Genomic DNA, 24,933 nt, shown 5'->3' with positions numbered 1-24,933 from the left:
CCTGCTTCTACGTAGGCCGCCTTGATGACTTCTTTGATCCAGCGGGCTATGGTTGCTCGCAAGGCCGCTTCCCCTTGCTTCTTCCCGCTGTGAAGGACGTATAGATAGTCTGTCTTTCGTACAGATTCCGACCTTTCCAGGTATCGGACTAGGAGTCTGCCGACATTTAGGTGGCGTAGACTTTGAGCCTCTTCCAAATTCTTATGCTCATTTGGCGATGGTAGCAAGATGGTTTGGTTGAGATGGAAGCGAGACACCAATTTGGGGAGGAGCAACGGAACTGTGCATAACTGGATGGTTCCCGGGGTGAGTCTGAGGAATGGCTCTCGGCAGGACAGTGCTTGTAGCTTGGATATACGATGGGCTGAACAGACTGCCAGCAGGAAGGCTGTCTTCAATGTTAATAGTTGGAGAGACAGGCCGCAGAGAGGTCTGAAGGAGGTTCCTGCTAGGAAATCTAGGACCAGGTTGAGGTTCCAAAGAGGCACCAGCCACTTTAGGGGTGGTCGGATGTGCTTGACTCCTTTCACGAAGCGGGAGACATCCGGGTGAGAGGCTATGCTGTTGTTCTCGCTCTTGGCTCCGTAGCATGACAATGTGGCCACCTGTACCTTGATGGAGTTGAGGAACAATCCCTTCTGTAGGCCGTTCTGCAGGAATTCCAAAATCGTAGGAATTTTGACTGAGCGTGGTATGATGTCGCGGTCCTCACACCAGGCTTCAAATATTCTCCAAATCCTTATGTATGTTAGGGATGTGGAGAACTTGTGTGCTTGGAGGAGGGTGTCAATTACTACCCCTGAGTATCCGCTCTTCCTCTCAATGGTGAATCGAGCTGGATCTTCGTGGAGGATCGGTCCCTGTTGGAGCAGGTCTCTGTGTGGAGTTAGCAGCAGAGGGTTCCCTGTCAGCAGTCTTTGCATGTCTGCGTACCACGGTCTTCTTGGTCAGTCTGGGGCCACTAGAAGTACTGGTCTCCTCTGGTGTTCTATCTTGTGGATGATCGCGCCCAATAGGGTCCACGGTGGGAAGGCATATAACAGAGTCTCCTGTGGCCATGTCTGTACCAGGGTATCGATTCCCTGGGACTGGGGTTCCCGCCTGTGGCTGAAGAAACTGGGTACTTGGGTGTTGGACCGGTTTGCCAGGAGGTCCATGGTTGGTGTTCCCCAACGGTTTACTATCAATTGGAATGCTGTGGTCGACAGCTTCCATTCTCCTGGATCTAGACTTTCTCTGCTGAGGTAGTCCGCTGCGACACTGTCCTTACCGGCAATGTGGACGGCCGAGATCTCTTGAAGATTCACTTCCACCCATGACATTAGGGGGTCTATTTCCAGAGACACCTGTTGGCTTCTGGTTCCTCCCTGACGGTTGATGTAGGCCACTGTTGTGGCCTTGTCTGACATTACTCTGACGGCTTTGTCTCGGAGTCTGTGTCCGAACCTTAGGCAGGCTAGTCTGACTGCCCAGGCTTCTAGGCGATTGATGTTCCATCCCAACTCTTCTTCGTTCCATTGCCCTTGGGCGGTTAGCTCCTGGCAGTGTGCTCCCCATCCTCATAGGCTGGCATCCGTGGTGAGTAGGATCCAGGTTGGTGAGGATAGTCTTGTTCCCTGGCTCAGATGGGCTTCTTGTAGCCACCATCGTAGTTGGGCCCGAACTCTGTCCGGGAGCTGAAGCCGTACGGTGTAGTTCTGGGACAGTGGATTCCATCATGATAGTAGTGAGCGTTGTAGGGGTCTCATGTGAGCTCGTGCCCATGGGACTACTTCCAGTGTGGATGCCATGAGGTCGAGAACCTGTAGGTAATCCCATGCTGTGGGGTGAAGTTCGCTCAACAGGGTTCGTAACTGGGTCATCAGTTTTGATCTCCTTGTCGGTGTCAGGATGACCTTGTCTTGTTTGGTGTCAAACCGGACTCCCAAGTATTCTAGAGATTGGGAGGGCTGCAGGCAGCTCTTGTTTGTGTTGACCACCCACCTGAGGCTCTCCAGTAGAGTTTTGACTCTTTTGGTTGCCTGGTGGCTTTCCTCTGGGGAATTCGCTCTTATCAGCCAATCGTCTAGATAAGGGTGCACGCGGATTCCTTCCTTCCTTAGTGTTGCTGCCACCACCACTATGATCTTGGTAAACATCCGGGGTGCAGTGGCTAGCCCGAAAGGTAGTGCCCGGAACTGGTAGTGATGGCCCAGGATCGAGAAGCGTAGAAAATGCTGATGCTCTTGATGGATCGGAATGTGTAGGTAGGCTTCTGACAGATCCAGGGAGGTAAGAAACTCTCCCGGTTGTATCGCCCTTATTACCGAGTGTAGGATTTCCATGCGGAAGCGAGGAATCTTCAGGTGACGGTTGACCGCCTTGAGGTCCAGGATAGGTCTGAACGTTTCTTCCTTCTTGGGGACGATAAAATAGATGGAGTAATGGCCAGTATTTATTTGTTGTGGGGGCACCGGTGTTATAGACTCTAAGGCTAGTAATCTGGTCAGTGTAGCTTCCACTGCCATTCTCTTGGAAGGGTCATGGCAGGGAGATTCCACAAACTTGTCCGGAGGGAGATGGTGGAAATCCAGGTAACATCCCTCTCGAATGATGGATAGGACCCACTTGTCCGAAGTTATCTCGACCCATCTTTGGTAGAATAGGGCAAGTCTGCCCCCATGGCTTCTTCCTTTAGTTGGGTCAGCTGATTTTCATTGTGCGGTGCGGCCGGGGCCTGAGCCCGAGCTGGCTCCCCTTTTGTTGTGCTTGTTCCGAAAGGACTGGTTCCAGCTTGCGGGGCGGGCCGCTTGAAATTAACTTCTATATGGGTTGAAGCGCTGTCATCTTCTGCCCCTGGAGGTCCGGGGAAGGATCGCTGGTTTCTCTTATTCCTGTCCTCCGGTAGCTGCAGCAGTGGGGACTCGCCCCATTTGTTGGCTAGTTTCTCTAGTTCGCTTCCGAACAGGAGTGTTCCCTTGAAAGGCATCCTTGTGAGTCTCGTTTTGGAGGATGCGTCGGCTGACCAGTTTCAGAGCCAGATTTGTCTTCTGGCTGCCACGGTGGATGAGACTCCTCTAGCTGCTGTGCGTACCAGATCCGAAAAGGCGTCTGAGAGGAATGATACAGCTGGTTCCAGGGCCTCCCCAGGAGTGTTGTTCCTGGTCTGTGCTAAGCAGGCGTGTGTCACCACGGCACAGCAGGCCGCGAACTGTAAAGACATAGCGGAGACGTCAAAGGACTGTTTGAGGATAGATTCCAGACGTCTGTCTTGAGCATCCTTGAGTGCTGCTCCTCCCTCCACCAGGATAGTAGTGCGCTTCGAGGCCGCGCAGACCATGGCATTCACTTTCAGACATGCCAGGAGATCTTTGGCGGCTGGGTCCAGAGGGTACATGGCTGCCAGAGCCCGGCCCCCTTTGAATGTAGTTTCTGGGGCCTCCCATTCCAGGTCAATTAGTTGCTGGACGGCTTGTAATAGTGGGAAATGGCGGGAGGTCTGATGGAGTCCCTCTAATAGTGGGTTCGTCTTAGGTTCCCCCGAGGGACTTGTGCCCAGGATGGCAAGCTCTTTTAAACTGTGTGTGACCAGATCTGGAAGCTCGTCTTTGGTGAAGAAGCGTCTCATGGTTCGATGGGGTTCTGTCCCCAGAGGGAGTTCCCCTTTCTCCAGGGGTTCTGACTCCTCATCTGAGATGTCTGTGTCCCCGAAGATGGGACTTCTGGGTGGTGGGATCACTTCCCTGGGCATAGAAGGTCCCGGCATGTTGAGGTCCTTTGGTGGAGCCTGTGGTCGCATTATAGGAGGCCCCAGTTGCATGTGTACGAAGGTATGCAGACCTTTGAAGAATTCCACCCAGGAGATAGATGCTGGGTCTAGACTAGGGGTGCCGTGTCCCTGGGGAGTCCCGTTTGAGGGAGGGTCCCGCTGTGTAATGCCAGGTCCGGCATACTGCTTGAGAGGCTGGGGTCTGGTACCGGCTGGGGAGGGCCATAGGTTGGGTCCCCTAGAGCATCTTCGCACTGTATACCCTGGGCCGAGGCCTCCTCCTGCTGTGCAGCTCTAATGTGGCATGCTGGGCAAAGGCCCTGAGCTTTGAGTTTATTTTTAGGTGGTGCCATGGGTTGTGCGCGTACAATATAGTTGTGCGCTCCGGTGTGTGTTGAAGTTGCGCGTGTAGGCTTGGTGCGCATGCTGTTGTACATACAGGTCGAAATTATGCACCCGGTATCGTAGGCGCATGGCTATGCATGTCGTTTGTGTGCCCGGTACTTGGGCGTGCGACGTTGTGTGCACAAGGTATTTGTGCGCACGGCTCGCCTCTGTGCGCACGGATCGAAGCAGCGGATAGGGCGGCGAACAGAGCCAAAATGGTGACGGCGACCACGCGGACAATATGGCAACCACCTCGGAGGGTCCCCACGTGGGAGAGCCCTCGGATCTAACCAGGGTCTAGCCCTGCTAGGGCAGATCAACCCAGTGGCACTGGGCCCGGCTGGCGACCTGTGCATCTCCTCGAGCTTCGGAGACCGGAGACTTTTAAATAGATTTCTACCTTACCTTGTCTCGGCGCGTCCCAGTTTCGTTCTGGGCGGTCTCCGGCTGCGGGGTGATAGGGAAAATACCTTCACCATCACGCTTGAGGTTGCATCCGCTGCCTCTCAGCCTCACCCGATGTCGGGGGCTAGGTCCCCGCCGAGGGTCGGCCACCAGTCCGAGGCTTACCTCTGAGGGATCGCGGAAATCAACTCGGGAAATCTCAACTGGGGGAGGGACCCAACGTGTGTATGAATGATTGTATGAGAGAGAGCATGTGCCAGTGAGAGCCTGTGTGTATGAATGATTGTATGAGAGAGAGCATGTGCCAGTGAGAGCCTGTGTGTGTGTGAGAAAGAGAAATGCATGTGAGAATGAGAACCTGACTGTGTGCTTGAGGGAAGAAGATGGAGAGAAAAGAAACAGAAAAAAAGACAATATAAAAGGAATTGGCAAAAAAATAAGAAAGGGAAGGTGGAAAAAAAAAAAGCCTGTAACCAACCAATTAGAAAACTAAGATCAGACAGCAAAGGCAATACAAAATTACTTTTTAGTGATTGGCACATGTAATCTTTGGGAATGTGCAAGAGTAGCACTTTCTCTACGGATCTCACAATGTACGAGATCAGCATGGAGAAAGTGGAAGCCCACGGGGCCTGCACAGAAGAGGCAGCAGAATGGGCTTCAGTGTCAGTAGCAGCAATCGGCACCTCCCCAATAGCCATGTGGCAGCAGTGACAGTGGCAGCAGAAGAATGAGAGAGGTTCCGATGTTGCTGGCAACAGAGAGGGGGGTCTACCTTTAGTATGTGCATTTGTATGAATGGGACTCTGCCTGGGGGTGTATGTGTGTGAATGCATAGGTGCCTGCCTGGGGGTCTGTGTGTGTGAGAATGAATGTGTGCATGCCTGGGGGATGGGGAGGGAGTGGTGTGAAAATGAATGGGAGCCAATAAAAGAAACCGACTGATAGATGAAGTTTGTAACTCTTGCTTGGACTTGAAGTGTACGAAATACCAACCTTCAATTGAAGATTTAGCCAATGAAATTCAGCAACAAAAAAGTCACTAAGCAGGTAAGGTAAAGAATTATTTGTTTTTGCTTTATTAATAAATACAGTACATATTAAAATTATAACTTTTTGTTATTGATTAGAGCTACAAATATCACAAAATTATGGATTTTTCTAGAAGTGACACACCACCCGAGTTATGCTCGGTTTTTTAATGAATTTTGACACACTGAGCTCAAAAGGTTGGCCATCTCTGTGCTAGGGACTTACATTTGTCCTTGGCACCTCCTTTTTAGCACGACCCCTCATTTAAATAATTGGTCGTGCATCCAGGAGAGGTGGCTGAGCGCGCATTAGGAAAGCAGTTGCTCAAAACCAAGCACCTGTTTTCCACGCAGATTTATTTATTTATTTATTTATTTATTTATTTATTTATTTAGAGCTTTTATATACAGACTTTCTTGATGCAAATCAACTCGGTTTACAGAGAACAGAGATCTTAACAATAACAAAAAAACAGAAAAACATTAAACCATAATCAGATGAAGAAAAAGTTACAATAAAACAAGGGAATGCTACTGGGAATGGAAAAGAAAAAGGGGAGCTAGGTACTAACTACTAAATACTGAAATGTATTTAGGGAGGCTAGAGTGGCCTATCTCTAATCTAAGTCATGTTTATGCGAAAGTATGGCTTGTCTGGGTTTATTGGATCGGCCTGATTATCTGACATATTACTGCTCAATTTTACTTGACTCATTTATTAAAAAGTTCAACTACCTTCTATATCTTAAACACTACTTTTTCTTTTTCTATTCATACTCTCTGAATAAAAAGAATTGTGGCGTTTAAAAATAAGTTAACACCAATCTAGCTAGACTGGTACTGACGTATTTTTAAACGTCACAATTCTATTTGTAGGTTGTCTCTTGCTTCTCATGTCTAGTTTGTGAAATAATATTTTCACTTTCTTCTTTGTCATATCCTCTGAACAACATTTTGAGAGAGAAAATAAGGAAAAAGAAAATTCATATTTAGCAAACAGACTTACCTGTGGGAATGTGAACAACTCTCACAGCACTATCAGTTGTGTTGACATGCTGCCCCCCTGCTCCTTTAGCTCTACAAGTGTCTATTTGCAAATCCTTAGGGTTCAATTTAATGTCTACCTAGGGTCAGAAGAAATGTAGTTAAGTTCTGCAGAGCTTGGCAAAAAAAAAAAAAAAAGCAAACATTGAACATTACTGTATTATTACAGAGCAATACTTTTATTTGTGTTTTAAACAGGACAATTTAATTCTTTTGGTTTGACCAGGATCCAAATGGTTTCATGTCCCCAGCGGGGTTCAGGCGACAGGGCATTAACCCCTCCCCCACATCGTATAGTTTCTCAATCTCAGCCAAAAGGCCAAGAAGGGACTATCCTCCACTCATGATTCAGATCTTGCAGGTGATTAGACAGATCATCAGTCAAAAACAAGCTGCGAAGTGATATTTAGCTTATTAGTTTAAGCAACATTGTCCAGGTTACTAAAATGGGGATTTGAAAACTTCTGGGAGACATGTCTTGTCATCTCAATATCTCTTGTATAAGATATAACAAAAGAGGTGGCATCTTCTTTTAATCTTCAGTTTATATTTTACCTAATTTTCTGCATGCAAAACTGTGATCACAAATCATGTTTTCCAAATACAAAGGAACTGATGATACAAGGTGTACATAAATTCACCTCATGTGTGCAAAAATGATTTGTGCTAACATATTTTGTGCATATAAAATGAGGGGTACAATAGAAAATGAGTCCTGGGAAGAAAAAAAAAAAAAGAGGAAAGCTGAAAAACAAAATACCTGCAGTGCGGAAGCAGTAAGGCATTTTGTGGGGTTAGTAGCATAATTTGATCTTTCTTCCTCTTGGATCAGCTGGCGTGGAAGACAGCGGGGCAAGCAGAGCAAGCGGTGCATGGGGCACTCCTGCTTCTGTTTCCCAATCTGCCAGTGTCTGAGGTGCAGGAGGGTCGCTATAAGAATCCAGAGCCTCTCTTCCTCTGTCCAAATTAAAATGTACATTCATCCTATGCAAAAGGCTGAGTGTGCACATTCTAACTTGAATTTGTGCAAACATTTTGTATTAGTGTATTTTTTAATGTATTAGCATAATATTAGCTTACGATATTGGGAGTTAACTTTTTTTTTTAGCAGGTTGATTAATATTCTAGATTTGGGAACTGATCTAGTCTACACTTTGTTACAATTTAAGGCCTGTGATTTCACCCCTCTTGAATATGAAATGAGTTTAGCTCATCCCTAGAATGTGAAGTTTCTTCTGCATGCCAGGATAAATATGCTACCAGCCCATTTATAATCTAGTGTTTTGATCATCCCTTGAGGATTTCATGAAGAACCCTGTGCTCCAAAATTCAGCATGATCACCAGGAAACTATTTTTTGTGCGGTAATGTAGATGTTGTCCCTGGAATGCAAACTAAGGGCCTCATTTACTAAGCATTTGGGCTCAGATAGGGATTCAAGAAATGTCATCTATAATAGATGAGGAGGGTGTGATTTATCTGTTTCAGGATATTAAGCATAAATACAATCTGGATTAGGCGGCCTTCTTTGCTTATTTACAATGAAGACATGATGTAGTCTCATTAAATACAGAGAATCTTACTAAGGATCTGGGGGTGAGATTGGAGGGAATCTCTAAAATAGAGGAATTAGAGAGAACTTCGATATCAGTTTTGAATGCTTCTTTGAAGGGGCTTCTTTTGGATTGGAACTGCAATTTTTAGTTGTTAACCCAGAGATGGAAGAGGCTTCCAGTTAGCTATATCTTTTGCAAGAATTCCAAGCTTGGTTACTAATGCCTCCTTGAAAGAGGTACAATATAAACTTTTGAAAAGGACATATTTTCCCCAGTCTAGATAATTTAAAGCAAGTTTAGTGACTATGGATAGGTACCAGAAATGCAATTTAGGAAAGGCATCTTTGGGTCATCAATTTTGGGTATATTCTCAAATACAGCAATACTAGAGAAGGATTGGGGTTTTCTTAGGTCGGGAGGTGCATCAAGAACTTATGCTTACCCCAAAAGGGTTATTTTTGATGACTCTTCCTCTTTGGGAGTTTGGGGGAAATATTTTAGTTTGTTTATAAGGAAAACCTTTGGTGTCAAAAGAAGAGAAATTACCTTCTTTTTGGCAATGGAGGAATTCTTTGCATGGGTTGTGGCATTTGGTGAATGCAGGTTCCGTGGAATCACCAGCACAAAAAAGAAAGTTTCTTGCAGTCTGGGTGGCGTACCTTAAATTTCTTTCTCCCAAAGCCAAGAGTCATGTGATTAACTACCCATGAAACCTATTCTTAGAATGGGAGGCAGAACCCTTGGAGTGTTTATGGTGATTTGCCTTTCAACAATTGGGGATACATTATTTTAATTATATTTTAATTAATTTTTGGATTACAAAACTCAAGAAACATCTTGAACTAGAACCTAAATGGTCATACATACATCCATCTCCAAGAAAGACAATAATAAGAAAAAAAGAATGCAGAGATATTGTGCCTTACTGCAGAGCTAAGGCGTGCCCAATCGCGCAATATATAAAATATGTCCGAATCCACTAAATGTTAGGTCAGCCGACTTCAGGAGACGTTAAACATGCTTCTCCATCAAAGGGCGTCTAAATCCTTACATTACTAAAAGTATAAATTATATAAATATGGCCGTCGCAGTAAACCTCTTGCTAATTTGGTGCGGGCCCGCGACCCTAAATCTGTTACCACCAGCATTCAGAGCCGGGGAGGGGGTATGTCAGTCTTCATGGGAAGAGCTTGCAGCTAGCTTTCTTGACTATTATCAAACATTATATAATAGAAAGCCGAGCGAACCTGAAATTGCTTCCAGATTTTTTCAGGATTTTCCCTGCCCACAATCTCTGCCGACCGATTAGAGGCTCAAAATTCCCCTATTAAAGATAGTGAAATTTATGCAATAATTCAGGACCTCAAGCTCGGGAAGGCAGAGGGACCAGATGGCATAAGCTCAGAATTCTATAAGATACTGAAGTTTCCTCTTTTGTCAACGCTGGCGCTGTATTTTAATAGCATCCGCGAGGAGAAAACTATAAATTCCCTAGAGAATAGGTCTACCATTGTTCTTCTTCCAAAAAAAGGTAAGGACCCTCAGGAAGTAGGCTCCTATCATCCCATTTCCCTTATTAATGTAGATATCAAGATACTGTTGGCTGTTCTGGCGTCTAGATTCAGTAGTGTACTTCCCTCCTTGGTACATCCTGATCAAACAGGGTTTGTCAAAGGCAGGCAAGGGGTAAAAAATGTGTGCAGGTTTAATAGCGGCCCTGAGTTATTGTCCGCAGAGGCTCTTATTCTCAGCCTAGATGCGGAAAAAGCCTTTGATTCAGTATCTTGGGATTATCTTTCCTGGGAACTGCAAAACTATGGGTTTTCTGGGCACTTTGTAACTTGGTTACAGGTGCTATATACTAACCCGAGTGCAAGGCTCCTGATAAACAGTTCTCTGTCAGATCCCTTCTCTCTGCACTGCGGGGTCTGCCAGGGGTGCCAATTATCCCCTCTTTTATTTGTCCTAGCTATAGAACCTCTTGCTACAAAGCTCCGACTTGAAGCGGATTTTTGGGGGCTTAGTATTGGTGGTCACCAGCTGAAGCTTGCCCTGTTTGCAGACGACATTCTGCTGTTTGTAGGCCAACGTCATAGTATCCCAGTGATCATTAAACTTTTCACTCAATTTCATGAAATTGCGGGTCTCCATATTAACTTCACTAAATCTGAGGCCTTGGTCTTTGACTTGCAGCTGCCGAACACCTGGCAGGGAGACTTCCCTTTTATATGGGCCCCAGGAAAACTTAAATACCTGGGGATATGGGTGCCCCAAGAGTTGAAAGATCTTTATGCCCTCAATATATGGCGAACTCTGGCAGATATTAAGGCGCAGCTGGCAACTTGGCAATCGCTTCCTTTGTCTCTTTTTGGGTGTGGAGCACTGTTAAAGATGGTTATAGCCCCCAAGCTTTTATACAAGTTGCACATGCTTCCTTGTTGGCTGCTCAACAGAGAGTTGTTGTGGCTGCATTCAATGTTTCAAAAGTTCATATGGGCAGGGCGCAGGGCTCACATCAAATATCAAATTTTTCAAAATACCAGAGACCGGAGGGTTGGGGCTCCCAGATTTTCGCATATACAACGTGGCGTGCCAGCTACACTTTTTGTAGGGGAGTGGCTGACTGGTAAATACATTTATTGTGAAGAGGGTCTCTTGTCTTGTATGACGGTGCCCTGGTCCCCCTTGTTTGTGATACAGGCGCGCCCTCAGACTTTACTTACTATGGTCATTCCAAAACAATTAATTAACCCATGTCCTAAGGCATGGTCCTGGCTAAGATCTCAAGAACAGTTACCTGGTTTGTTCTCTCTATTGTTACCGTTACTTGGCAATAAAGATTTTCTAGCCGGTCAGGAGTGCAGTGGGATTTTTGCTTCATGGATTAAACATGGACTACCGTTCTTTTATCATCTGTATGAGCAAGAGCATCCACGTACACAGACTTATGAAAATTTTGTGTGGCTCTATCAACTCCCAAATATACATTTTTTTGCTTACCTGCAAGCCCGGCACTATGTTCAGACTTTTTCTTGGATAGCTGATCTTTATGGATTGGAAGTTTGCCCAAAAGGTGTTCGATGTGGCTTTAACCCGGAATTCAATAAAAGGCTGGGGTGACGTGTGTAAGTGGCTTCGGAAATTTCCACACATTGAGCACCTAGCATCCTATTGGACGTCCACTTGGGATGAGGTAGTTATGCCAGAGTTTGTTCTTATGTGTTTCAAATCACTGTAAACTCTTGTTCTTGATTACACCCTCTGGGAATTACAGTTTAAGATATTACATCATGCCATTTGTGACGATGTCAGGCGATACCAAATGGGGCGGTTGCCATTTATGCTGTGTATTAAATGCAATCAAACAGCTGGGACTTTATTGCATCGCTTGCTTACATGCTCCAGCTTAAGTACCTTCTGGGATGCTGTGCTGGAGTTTATCTCTTGATGTATGGAAGTTGCGCTTACGAAGTTAGGCACGGTACTCATGGCTGGCCTGAAAGACGCCCTACAAGGCACTCTTCTGCGAAAGACAGATTTGGACGTATAGCTATTTTACTGGCCTGTCGCACAATTTTGAACAACTGGATAGAGCCATTAATGTCACCGACACTAGCACCCTGGTATCATCGGATTGCCGCAACAATGCAGATGGAGTGGATGGACTTTAAAGGACGAAGTCAGAAGATGAGTAAAGAATACTGTAATCTCTGGGCTGTTTCTTCACATTATTGCCAAAAGATATTCAGCGTACCCTGACAGACTTTGGCTACTCACCTTTATGGACACAATAGGTCACTTAGCTGATTTTGTGTTCTCTTTATTTGAATAACTCTGTAATAACAGAGTGGGTGGTAGGGGAGGGCGGGGGGTGGACGCTTGGCGGTGTGAATGGTGCGATTGGGTAGTACGTGTGATGACACAGTTTGCTTGCCTTGCTGAGAATGGGGGTGATGGGGGAGAGGGGTTCATTGAAGAAAACAGAAAAGGAGGGCCGCTGCTAATAATTTTGTGCGAGACTTGTGGTCTAAATATTACGTACTGTTTGATTATGGTGAATTTATTTGATATTGTTTGTGTTGCTTCTCCGAAATAAAGTATTTTGCAAAAAAAAAAAAAAAAAAAAAAAGATAATCCATTTTATATTAGACCAAAACTGGGGGAGCAAAACAAAGCAAATTTAACCAACCTATTACTTATAGGCATCCAACAACACCAGACCTATAAAGTTGTTTTGGAGAAATTTCTCCAGTTGATCAGGCTCATAAAAACAGTATTTTACACCATGTAGCACTGTAGCTTGCATGGGAATCTAAGCATAAAAACATCAAAGCAAGTACCCTATCTTTTGTTGGTAAGAAATTTTTCCTTCTGTTCTGTGCAGACTTAGACACATCTGCAAAAATGGCAAGCCTATTTCCAAGAAACATTTTATCACTAAGCCTAAAAAAATCCTTAAGTGTATGATCTTTGTCACATTCATGTGCATAAATTATTAACTGCACTGCAGACAAAGAAACATGATCCCGAATTTCAGAATTTTGGTAGGCAAATCATTAATCCCAGCAGGGGCATTAGCTCCAGCTAGGGAATTAGAAACTGACATCTCTTGAATTCTTGGAGGTAAATAAACAAACTTTAAGAAAAGAAGGAATATCTTGTGGAGAAACGTTTACTATATCCAAGTAAAACTTTCTCAACATACTTTCAGAAGAGCTCCCCGGATGTTGAGTCAAATTCACCAAGTGGAGAATAAAACACCTATCACAAATCTCTCTAAACTTAATCTTGCGATGCAGCAATTTATTGTCCTTAATTAGGGCCAAAAATGAATTCTGGATCTTTTCAATCTGAACTTCTAAACCTTCCATTTTCTGTTCTTGCTCCTTAAAATTTTGGAATGTATGTTGGATAATTGATAAAATAGCACAATATTGACAATTCAATTCATCAGAGATTGGAATACAATCGCTGCTTTGGAACAAAGTATCTCTAATCTGATGGGGGAGGCTTAAGGGAAGTGTTGGAAACTGGCATAATTGTCTGCAAATTTGGGACACACTAAAAATGTAGCAGCATTTACCACTCCATTCTCACCCTACCAGAGAGAAACATAAAACTATTTCAGTACTTTCATCTCCTCCCTGCAGTATTATATCTCTCCTCCCATCTAGGGCTGGCGGAGACCTAGAATCTAGGGTTCAGTGAGGTGGAAGAGACAAGGTGAGCTGAAGCTGAGGCTGATCCCTTAATACCCCCCATCCCTTTATTTGTGAGTGGCTGGTAAAATATGAGTCCAAGTTGTCTTCAGAGGGATAGACTGAACATTCTCCTTCCTCTTCTTACCCATCAGCAACCAACGGAGCAAGCAACAAACAAAACTTTGCCCTTGGGGCACGTGCTTGGTGGCTGCGTGCCGCTGCAGAAGCTGAATTTAAAGAACTTCAGAAAGCACTCCCAAATAACATCTCCAATCGCCAGGATCTTGATCAGCTGGGATTCCCAGGGGCAGCGTTCCTGTAGGCAAAGTACGTGCCTCTCCAAGCTTCCCTTTTGGGGTTATAGTTTGGTTACAGGTGAAATAGGGCTGGGTGGGTTAGTGGAGGTATTTGGTTCAGGTGGGTTTCTATTTCCCTCCTATGTGTCCTTTTTGATGGGGAGGGGAATTAGAAAAATTGAAATTTGTGTTTGTATATTTTTGCTTGATATGCATAAGAAACAAAAACTTATGCCAGGTGAATATATATATATTTATTTAATTACAACACATTTCTTTGAGTCCCCAATTAGACATTTTTTCAAGGCTTCATTTCTAAATGGTTACATTCTTTCAGCTTCTTAGTGCGATATTATATCTTATATCCTATGTGTAAAAAATTAAATGTGATTTGTTCCTCCTGATGAAGCTTCGGCGAAACGGTCTTGTGTTGGGGGACAGAGGAGTATTAATACACATTGTTGATTTTGATTTACCTACAATTGTTATTAATTACATTTTTTATATCACAATCACACACCTTTGGTCACTATATGAATTATCAGACCATAAAACTACCTGCAACCACTAATTTCTTATATTATTTGGTGTATTTGCAATTTCTAAACATCTTTTGTGGTATAAAGAAAGAAATGACACATTTTAGCAATGTTTTGGCTATGCATAGAGAACGACAGAGAGGAGTCGAAGAGGACTTCAAGGTTACAGGCTGATGGGATAGGGATGACGACTGTTATCCACAAAAACAGAGAAAGGAGGAAAATTTGGAGGTAGGCTTGGGAGGAATAGATAAAGAGCTACGTTTTGGCCATGTTGAGTTTAAAGTGGCGGCGGGACATCCAGGCAGTAATGTCAGACAAGCAGGCCAAGATCCGGCACTGGATTTCTGGCGAAGTTTCTGGTGTAGAAAGGTAGATCTGGGAGTCATCAGCATAAAAATGGTATTGAAAGTCATGAGAGGAAATCAGAGCACCAAGGGAATTAGTATATTCTGAGAAAAGAAGAGGGCCCAGGACGGAGCCCTGAGGCACACCAATTGATAGTAGAATGGCAGTAAAGGAGGAACCACAACAGGAAACACTAAAAGTGTGATTGAAGAGGTAAGAAGAGAACCAAGACAGGACAGAGTCCCGAAATCCAAGTGAGGACAAAGTATCAAGGAGTAGGTGGTGATCAACAGTGTCAAAAGCAGCAGATAGGTCAAGGAGGATACGGAAAGAATAAAGACCTTTGGGTTTAGCCATAAACAGGTCATTGGAAACTTTGGCAAGGGCTGTTTCAGTTGAATGTAGAGGGAGAAAACCAGACTAGAATGGATCAAGAATGCCTTGAGATGTAAGAAAGTCAAGATAGTGGTGGTGAATAGTACATTCAAGTAGTTTGGAGGCAAAAGGGAGAAGGGAGAGGGATGACAGTTGGCAGGACAGGTAGGATCCAGTGAGGGTTTTTTTTTTTTAAGGAGTATATTATTACAGCATGTTTTTCTATTTCAATAAAAAATGTAGACATAAATACCCTAAAACTGCACTGAATTTCAGCATACAGTATTACAGCACAGTTTACTACATTAGGTCCTCAGTGAATGAAAAAAAAAAGCTGATCTAATAAATTTGTTTGGACTGGTAGCACTTTTTACAATTAGACTAAGGGGGTTTGATTTAAAAAAACAAAACAAACAAACCCCACAAAAAAACCCTTCGGTTTGTGTATAAAGACTGCAAAGAGGTAAAATAAAAATAAGCAAGGGTGGAACTGAAGCAATCTCTTGAAAATTGAAAGTTACATTTTGTATTGTCCCTTAAATTTCACATGCCCAAATTTTGAAATGAAAAAAACCATGAAGAACCTGTAAGCAATCAAATTATGCATGTGGTTTGCACACTATACTGGCTCCCTGTTCAATGGCGTGTGAAATTTAAACTTGCCACGCTCATACATAAAGAGCCTGATTTTTAAAAAGCATTTAATCAAGTAAGTGGGCTTTTGAAAATTGCTACAATACTAGCCCCAAATTGTTGAATAATGTCAATGCACCCTGGATTGGCTCTATATTACGTATTTATACCCCCTCCAAAGCCTTAAGATCTGCTAATAGGGGCTTTGCTGGAGGTACCTTCCACTCAACTTGCACACCACGCTGAAATCATGACCGGGCCTTTTCAATTGCTGGTCCCCTGTTTTGGAACTCACTGTCTGCAGAGCTTCATTCTATGATTGATATGTAGGCATGTAAAAACGCTCTCAAGATGTTTCTTTACAAAAGTACCTTTGATTTAACAGACTAGAAATGCACTTTTGATACCTTTTACACTGAACTCCTCTCTGGTCTTTGTTATTTGAAGCCCTTGACCATTGATAGATGTTTACCTTGCTGTTACTAGTGTCTCCCTCTGATTATATTTGATGCCTCACTAAGAATGCTTGTTCACTTTTGTGAACATCTGTGTTTTTACTAGGCATGTTATTGTTGTTTGAGCCTTTTATGTGTGAGTTGCTGGTTCCCAGCTCTGAATTTTTGGAGAGTGCGGGTTATAAATCTTTTAAAATAAATAAATACAATATTTGCTAGTTGGATTACCTCATCTGGCTGAGGAAGGACAATAACTGTCATTGTCCCAGTGTGAATGCGCTGCATTCTCGAGGAGAGACCAATTTCAGGGATTCTCTGAACTCTGTGTGTCCCTCCTTCATACTTCAGACGCTTATATGCAGCGTCTCCTGAAACCCGGGCAGCTGCATGGTGCAACCCTCCTGGAAAGGAAAACTTAAGGTAAGATGACTTATCCTCTTTACATCTCTTTCTGTAGGTACAATAAGGAAAGCAAGTTACACTAACATACCGTACTCAGATGTGGTATAGTTCAGGATTTCAAAGGTCCAGGATCTGTAATGCGCATAGTTCTGGTACATTTCAAACATTTCTTGGGTGAACTGCTGGCAAATGTCACCTACAATAAGTACAAAGTACATGATTGCTTATACTCCTGCCTCTTTTAATCTATTTGGTGTAGTAGTATTTTTTTAAACTTTATTAATTAATTTTAAATCAAATATAAAATATATTTGACAAAGAAAAATAGGTAATTTACATGGTTATACACAACATAATGAAGAAATCATTGAAGAAAGAAATAAGTATCTCAAGACATAATGCCTTATTTAGACCCCAATAAGAGAAGGGGAACAGCAAAAGCCATGGGGAATGGCTAAAATAAGAGGCAAATTGTTGTGGGAGTTTCAGTTTAGTGGACCCTTGGGCCGACCTGCAGGAGACTGGGAAAAGATGGTCAATGTCTCTAGGAACTGGCAGGCCGGGAGGCAGATGTTCAGGCTGGACGAGAGGTGCTCTTCACCCTGGAAGCTGGTACTCCCTCGGGAGGAGCCCAACCGCTGGGACTTAGGTGGCTTCACCCTTGGAAGCCGAAGCCCCCCCGGGAGGGGCCCGGCCACTGGGAGCTAGACGATAGTGGATCAGGACAGGGAACTGGAACCAGACTAAGACAGTAGGTCAGTACTGTAACAGGGTTCAGGTTCTGGAACCAGGCAGGAACTGTAGCAAGACTCGGGTACAGGAACCAGGCAGGAACTGTAGCAGGACTCGGGTACAGGAACCAGGCAGGTACTGTAGCAGGTAAACAGGAACCAGGCAGGTACTGTAGCAGGAACGGAGCGAATAGCAAGACAGGTCGCTCCGGGGCACAGTGCAACAGAGATCCAGTAGGTAAGCCCGTTGCAAGGCAAAGACTGGGTGACCGTGGCCGGCTTATCAAGGCTGTGGCGTCTGACGTCAGGAATTGGGCGGAGTCAGCACTGGCGGGAAATGGCCTAGAAAAGTGCCCAAGTGGCGCGCGCGCGCGCCTAGGAACAGGGCGTCCATAGAAGACTTCCCGGCGGCGCAGCCCTCGCAGGGACGCCGCTGAACAGGCCAGGAACTAGGCCAACGAAAGCGGGAACAGGTCCAGGAACACGGAGGTAAGGGTCTGGTTGCGGCGCTCGCGGCCAGAACCGCAACACAAATTACAACATAGTAAGGATGAAAGCTTCAAAGCAGAACAATACTCAGTCAAGAAAGTTCCACATTAGCAGAGGAAGAGGAAATCACAATACCATGTTTAGCATCCAAGAATATTCTCAGCTGCTTTGGATCAAAGAAAAAGAATCGTGAAGACTTTAAGTTTACTACACATTTACAAGGAAAACGTATAATACAAGTAGCCCCTAGAGAAAGAACTACAGGTTTCATGGCCAAAAGCATCTTTCTACGCTCTTGCGTAGTTCTGGATAAGTCTTTGAACATCCACATTTTCGAACTTTAAACAGAACATCTTTATTACAAAAATAAAGATGAAAAATATTATTACAAACAAAGGTCACCGACAAAGCAGCCCGACCTATAACATTTTCTTCTTCAGAATTCTCCAGGAAATCAGTTAAATTAGCAGGAACATCAACCAAGACATTATCCACAGATCTCTTGGAGACAGGCAAGACAAAGATCTTCTCTATAGGAGGTAATGCATTCTCTGGAATTGATAGAATTTCTTCATATAAGAAGCAAAAAGTTCCACAGGTGTACTCAAAGGAATCTGAGGAAAATTAAGCACTCAGGTTCAGTGAGACTTGTGAAAATTTTCAATATTTTCAGTTTTGCGCGAGGTAGAGATGGAATTTGTTAAGAACATAAGAAATTGCCATGCTGGGTCAGACCAAGGGTCCATCAAGCCCAGCATCCTGTTTCCAACAGAGGCCAAAACCAGGCCACAAGAACCTGGCAATTACCCAAACACTAAGAATAACCCATGCTACTGATGCAATTAATAGCAGTGGCTATTCCCTAAGTATAATTGATTAATAGCCATTAATGGACTTCTCCTCCAAGAACTTATCCAAACCTTTTTTGAACCCAGCTACACTAACTGCACTAACCACCTCCTCTGGCAACAAATTCCAGAGCTTTATTGTGCATTGCGTGAAAAAGAATTTTCTCCGATTAGTCTTAAATGTGTTACTTGCTAACTTCATGGAATGCCCCCTAGTACTTCTATTATTCGAAAGTGTAAATAACCGAGTCACATCTACTCGTTCAAGACCTCTCATGATCTTAAAAACCTCTATCATATCCCCCTTCAGCCGTCTCTTCTCCAAGCTAAACAGCCCTAACCTCTTCAGCCTTTCCTCATAGGGGAGCTGTTCCATCCCCTTTATCATTTTGGTTGCCCTTCTCTGTACCTTCTCCATCGCAATTATATCTTTTTTGAGATGCGGCGACCAGAATTGTACACAGTATTCAAGGTGCGGTCTCACCATGGAGCGATACAGAGGCATTATGACATTTTCCATTCTATTAACCATTCTCTTCCTAATAATTCCTAACATTCTATTTGCTTTTTTGACTGCTACAGCACACTGAGCCAACGATTTTAAAGTATTATCCAGAGGATATGGTTAGTGCAGTTAGTATAGCTGTGTTTAAAAAAGGATTGGATAAGTTCTTGGAGAAGTCCATTACCTGCTTTTAATTAAGTTAACTTAGAAAATAGCCACTGCTATTACTAGCAACGGTAACATGGAATAGACTTAGTTTTTGGGTACTTGCCAGGTTCTTATGGCCTGGATTGGCCACTGTTGGAAACAGGATGCTGGGCTTGATGGACCCTTGGTCTGACCCAGTATGGCATGTTCTTATGTTCTTATGATCTTTAATAATATTAACCTGTACATCTTGAATCTTCGTTAAAGATGTCTCTCCTTCAGACACCTTCTTTTCCACAGAACGTAAAACAAAGATCATGAGATTGAAAATTACTGTGCAAGTCTGTAGTTAGAGAAACCAAAGATGACACAGACTTATTGACAGAAATCATAATAGTCCACAGACTGACCAGAGTTATTACTGCAGGTTTCACCAAAGTAGCACAGTCAGGAATATCCAAAGAAGGGGCCAAAGAAGGTAAGATAGAATCCTTAGAGCTTATTTCCAATGTTCCAGCCAGTGCGGTAGATTGTGGAACCGTCCCATCTGCACCAACCAGTGTTTCTGGCAACTCTCACGATTCTCCTGCCGAGCTCTGCCACAGGATCTGTGTCGGCTTGGCAGAAAGAGCAGAGTCAAAAGAAGAGCCATCCAAAAGTCCAGGAACTTCTAAAGAAGCATCCGAGAAAATGGTGGCATCTGTATGCAAAAGTGGAGTGGCGATGGGGGCTGAGAGATACTTCCACTGCTGACAGGTTAGCGTCCCCAAGACCAGCCAAGCCAGCTTCAACTGCCGATGTAAGGATAAGCGCGTGATCCTGTATTGTGGTCTGACAAAGGGCAGTTGACATTTCCCTTCTTAATGGCTTCTTTTCATTTCCCCATCTCATGAAGAGTTTAGGAAAATTTTCCAGAAGAAAGAAGGGAAAAACTACCGAAGCTGCTCAGAAACATGTTTGCTGAAGAGCAGCCATCTTGGTTCTCCCCTTGGTGTAGTATTAAATGTATTTGCTTCTAGAAATGGTACCATCTTTGCTTAATCCCTTTGGAAGAAGAGCAGAAAAGCCAATGCGCTGAAAATTTCTGATCCTAAAGTTTCACATCCAATTGAATGTAGTGTAATTTTGGAAATGGCACTGTTTGCAAATTACTGTTCTGCAGAACATATTTTTGGGTTCAAAATAATATTGCAAAAGACTGAACAGAGCACCTCAGTCATGTATTGTAATATGTTGTGAATTTGAAAAAAAGCACATGTCAAAAAAAAAAAAATCAGTCCTTTTTAATATTGTATAAAACAGTTTAAAAATCTAGAGAAGAGTGCTGGAGAAATATTTTAGGGATATGCTGCTGTTTGGCACATAACATCAAGTGTTCAATTTCCCAATACAAGAATGGCACACACAATACTAACAGCTGTATGGAATCTGAAGAAAACTGGAATCTTCGTAGACTATGATAGCTTGTATTAGATACACAAAAACACATGATATCTAAAGATAGGCTCAGTGGAGTGATGAAAGCTCAGGAACTACCACATCTTTCCAGCTGGTTAAATAAAACATATCACAATCTACAAAAGGTTCAAGTTCAAGGGTGAAAGGCAAGAAAAATTATAATTTAGCGAAATAAAATTAGAAATGCTAAATTTTGAGATTGATAAAATAAACAGTTATATTAGCTTTAAATAAAATTCTCTCTTTAGTGCGCAATGCCAAAATTTGACACAGGCATGGCTTTGCTGAAACACCAAAGAGCTGCTAGCATCACTACTACTTATCGGTTCTACAGTGCTACTAGATATAGCATAGTAAATGACGGCAGAAAAAGATCAAAATGGCCTATCCAGTCTGCCCAGCAAGAGGGCAGACTGGATAGGCCAGACTGGTATGCAGTTACCTCCATACCTTCTGTTTAAAGTTGTAATTACCCCAGTACACTCTGTTTAAGGTTTTAACTTCAGCTCCATGCAGGTTAGCCTGTGCCTTTCCTGGAAGCTCAATAAAATCATTTTAATTTGTATGGGTTGTACCATTGCTCCATGCATATTACCCAAGTATTTTGTTTTTATCGTCTTGCAATAAAGGCTCCTCTGTGTTTATCCTGTGGTTTCCTGAATTATGCTTGTCTTTACTACCTCTTCCAGGTAGGCATTCCATGCATCCACTATGCTTTCTGTGAAAAAATATTTCCCAGTGTTGTTCCTGAGTCTGCCTCCTTGCAGTTTCCAACTGTGATTCCTAGTTTTACAGCTTCCTTAAAACTGGAAAGGTTTAATTGTGCATTAATATCTTTCAGGTATTTAAATGCCTGTATCCTATCTCTCCTCTCTTCTAGGGTATGCATGTTCAGGGTCCTGAAGTCTCATCTCATGTGTCTTTTGGTGCAGCCCCCCACATGTTTTTGGTTGCCTCTGCACCGTCTCTACCCTATCTCTAGCATTTTTTAAATATCGCCTTCAGAACTGAAATCAGTACTCCGGGTGAGGCCTCACCGTGACGTGAACAGGGTCATTATTGACTCCTTTTTTCTACTGGTTATGCCTCTCACAATGCAGTCCTGCATCCCCTATGGCTCTAGCCACTGCCTTGTTACATAGTTTTGCCACCTTGACATCATTAGACACAATCATCCTGAGGCCTCTCTCCTGATCAGTGCACATTAGCAACTGCCCCACTGTGTATAGTCATTTGGATTTTTGCATCCCAAATGCATGATCCTGCACTTTTTTTGCACTGAATTTTAGTTGCCAAGTCTTTGACCATTCCTCACGCTTTTTTAGGCCACTTTGCATTCTGTCTACTCCTTCAGGTGCATCTATTTGATTGTATATCTGTGTCATCCTCAAAAAGACAATTTTTTCCTTTTAAACTTTCCGTAATAAATGCTCACAAAGATATTAACAAGAACAGGTTCAGGACCGATCCCTGAGGCACCCCAATCACCTCACTCTTCCCCCTCTGTTGTCTATCATTCAGCCAATTTCTAATCTAGCCAACTACCATAGTGCCCACCCTGAACCTGCTTAGTTTATTCATGAGCTTCCTATGTGGGACAATATTGAAAACATTGCTGAAATCCAACTAAACCACATCCAGTGCTCGCCCTTAATCTAATTCTCTGGTCACTCAACTTAAAAAATCAATCAGATTTGTTTGACAAAATTTGCTTCTGGTAAAACTATGCTGCCCAGGATTTTGGAATCCAGTGGATTGTAGGTAGTTCACTATCCTTTCCTTCAGCAGCATCTCTATTAAATGTTTCCCATCACTGAGGTAAGGCTTGCAACTTCCACTCTGAGGTCTTAGTTTGCAACTTCCTCTCAGTTACCTCTTTTGTGAAGAGGTACCATAGCTCCAGTCCCATGGGACCATTCTTATCTCCAATGATCTATTGAACAAGTCCTTTAGTGGACCCGCCAGAACCTTTCTGCATTCGCTTTATATCCTTGGATGAACCTCATCTGGCCCCATGACTTTGTCCACCTTTAGTGTCGCAAGTTCCATAAAAACACCCTTTTCCATGAATGATGTGGTATTTAACCCACTCCCATCCATACCCTTGTGAACCATCAGTGGTCCTTCTTCAAGGTCATCTTCAGTGAACATTTAATAGAAGTATTTGTTTAGCATTTCTGCTTTCTCATTGTCCCTCTCCACACATTCGGGCTGATTCAGTAAAGTCCGCGGGAGAGCGGACGAATGCCCGCTCTCCTGGCACGCACACAGGCCACTCGCCTGTGCGCGCGATTCTGTATTTAAATTAGGTGGTGTGGTAGAAACGGGCAAAAGGAGGCGCTAGGGACAATTTTGCCGGCGTCAGTTCTCGAGCCCGCTGATAGCCACGGGTTTGGAAACCGGACGCCAGCAAAATTGAGCACCTGGTTTTCGGCCCGACAGCCGCCCGCTCATTTAAAAATTTTTTTTTCACTCTTCGGGACCTCCAACTTAATATCGCCATGATATTAAGTTGGAGGGTGCACAGAAAAGCATTTTTTACTGCTTTTCTGTGCACTTTCCCGGTGACGGCAGAAACTAGCACCTACCTTTCGTTAGGCGCTAATTTCTTAAAGTAAAATGTGTGGCTTGGCTGCACATTTTACTTTCTGTATCGCGCGGGCATACCTAATAGGGCCATCAACAAGCATTTGCATGTTGAGGACGCTATTAGGTGCCGCAGGTTGGACGCGCGTTTTCCGCCCCTTACTGAATAAGAGGGGTAAGGGAAAACGCGCGTCCAAGGGCAGGTTAACAGTGCGCTCCGTTGGAGCACACTGTACCGTATCAGCCTGATTGTTTCCCATCACCATTTAATCTTACAGTTCCACTTTGGCCTGACTCCTTTCTCTGATAAATCTGAAAAAAGCTTTGTCACCTCATGTTGCCTCTTTAGTGATCTTTTCTTCCACTTGTACTTTTGACATCCTGAATTCTGTTTCAACTTTGCCAAATATTCTTCCCGGTATTTATCTTTTTGAGAGCTAATCTTCTGGTCTTTATTTTTTCAGCCACCCCTTTGGAGAACCTTTTCTTCTTGCTTTTATTTACCTTCATTACATAAAGATTTATTGCCCTTATTATAGCTCCTTTTAGTTTAGCCTGCTATTCTTCCATTTCAAATATATCCTCTTATCCTGCCAGCTCTTTGTTAAGGTACTTTGCCATAAGTTAATACAACATCTCAAAAGTATATATTCTAACTACAATGTACATATAAGCACAATAATTAAGGTACCTAACGAGAACATTTTAATATATATATTGAACCATAGTCCACATATATACAAAAATTACATAAACCATATATATACACACAATCCTCCAAAATTTTACAATTTTGGAGTACTGTATGTGTATGGTTTTATGAACAAAGCGGAAATCTGTTGAGCGTAGCCACAAATGTGAAAAAAAAAAAAAAACTAGACCGATGTCTTGGAAGAATGCTCTATGACTAGGAATGCCTTATGACCAACAATTTATGCCTTATGATTTATGACCACTGATTATTGTACATTGTGACTCATGTTCATAGTTCTTTATCTATTTATTGATTTATTAATTTGCGTTGCCTTTCAGTATTATCTACTCTACTTGTTAATTGTATTTCTATTGGTTATATGTAAGGGCTCCGCCCAAAAGTTCTTGTTTTTTGTAAACCGATGCGATGTGCGAACGGCTATCGGTATAGAAGAGACTTTAAATAAAATAAATAAATAAATAAAGATGCAATATTTATTCTAATTGATTCAGATTAAAAGTAAAAGTGTCCAACTCTGGCAGAGTTTTGCCTTTTCAGCTGCATCAGAGGCTGTAAAAATAATTTAATATTTGATAAATATAAATAAGAAACAAGTTATTCACACGAAATAAATTACATAAAGATTAGATACTTGAGCATAAAATTATTAAAAAGTTACTTTGATATATATGAAAGATAAGTTATAAAATAGTGGATTTACTAAATTACTCTACCATTATTAAAATTAAGAAATATATACACATGTAAAAATTCCACAAACAGAAGAGAGAGGAAAAACCAAATTACATACAACTTTTAAAAATTGATAATAAAATATAAAAATATTAAATCAATAATTACCTCAGTCAACCAAACTATACAAATGTATATATATTTCACATTTGTATAAAGATGTCAATATCTACTGGGAATAAGACAGATGTATAAATTAAATGATTAATTTATAAAGCTTGATAAACTTAATTAAGATCAAGATAACCTTGATTTTAAAATTAATAAGATTTAATGATCATAAAAAGTTTTTAATATACTTAC

General features: G+C 42.8%; 1 protein-coding gene across 6 annotated transcripts in view; it reads right to left on the bottom strand.

The window, feature by feature from the left end:
* Nucleotides 1–24,933, bottom strand: part of MTRF1 (mitochondrial translation release factor 1) — a 107,059-nt gene that overhangs the window by 23,359 nt on the left and 58,767 nt on the right. For all 6 annotated transcript variants that reach the window (XM_029602958.1, XM_029602959.1, XM_029602956.1 and 3 more), the window contains 3 exons: nt 16,508–16,615; nt 16,246–16,418; nt 6,578–6,695 (listed from right to left, as the gene is read on the bottom strand). In XM_029602958.1, coding sequence (XP_029458818.1) covers nt 6,578–6,695; nt 16,246–16,418; nt 16,508–16,615 — 399 coding nt within the window. The remainder of the gene's footprint in view (nt 1–6,577; nt 6,696–16,245; nt 16,419–16,507; nt 16,616–24,933) is intronic.

Source organism: Rhinatrema bivittatum, chromosome 5 (genome assembly GCF_901001135.1).
Source record: "Rhinatrema bivittatum chromosome 5, aRhiBiv1.1, whole genome shotgun sequence".
NCBI lineage: Eukaryota > Metazoa > Chordata > Amphibia > Gymnophiona > Rhinatrematidae > Rhinatrema > Rhinatrema bivittatum.
This window is presented reverse-complemented; position numbering and strand designations above follow the sequence as displayed.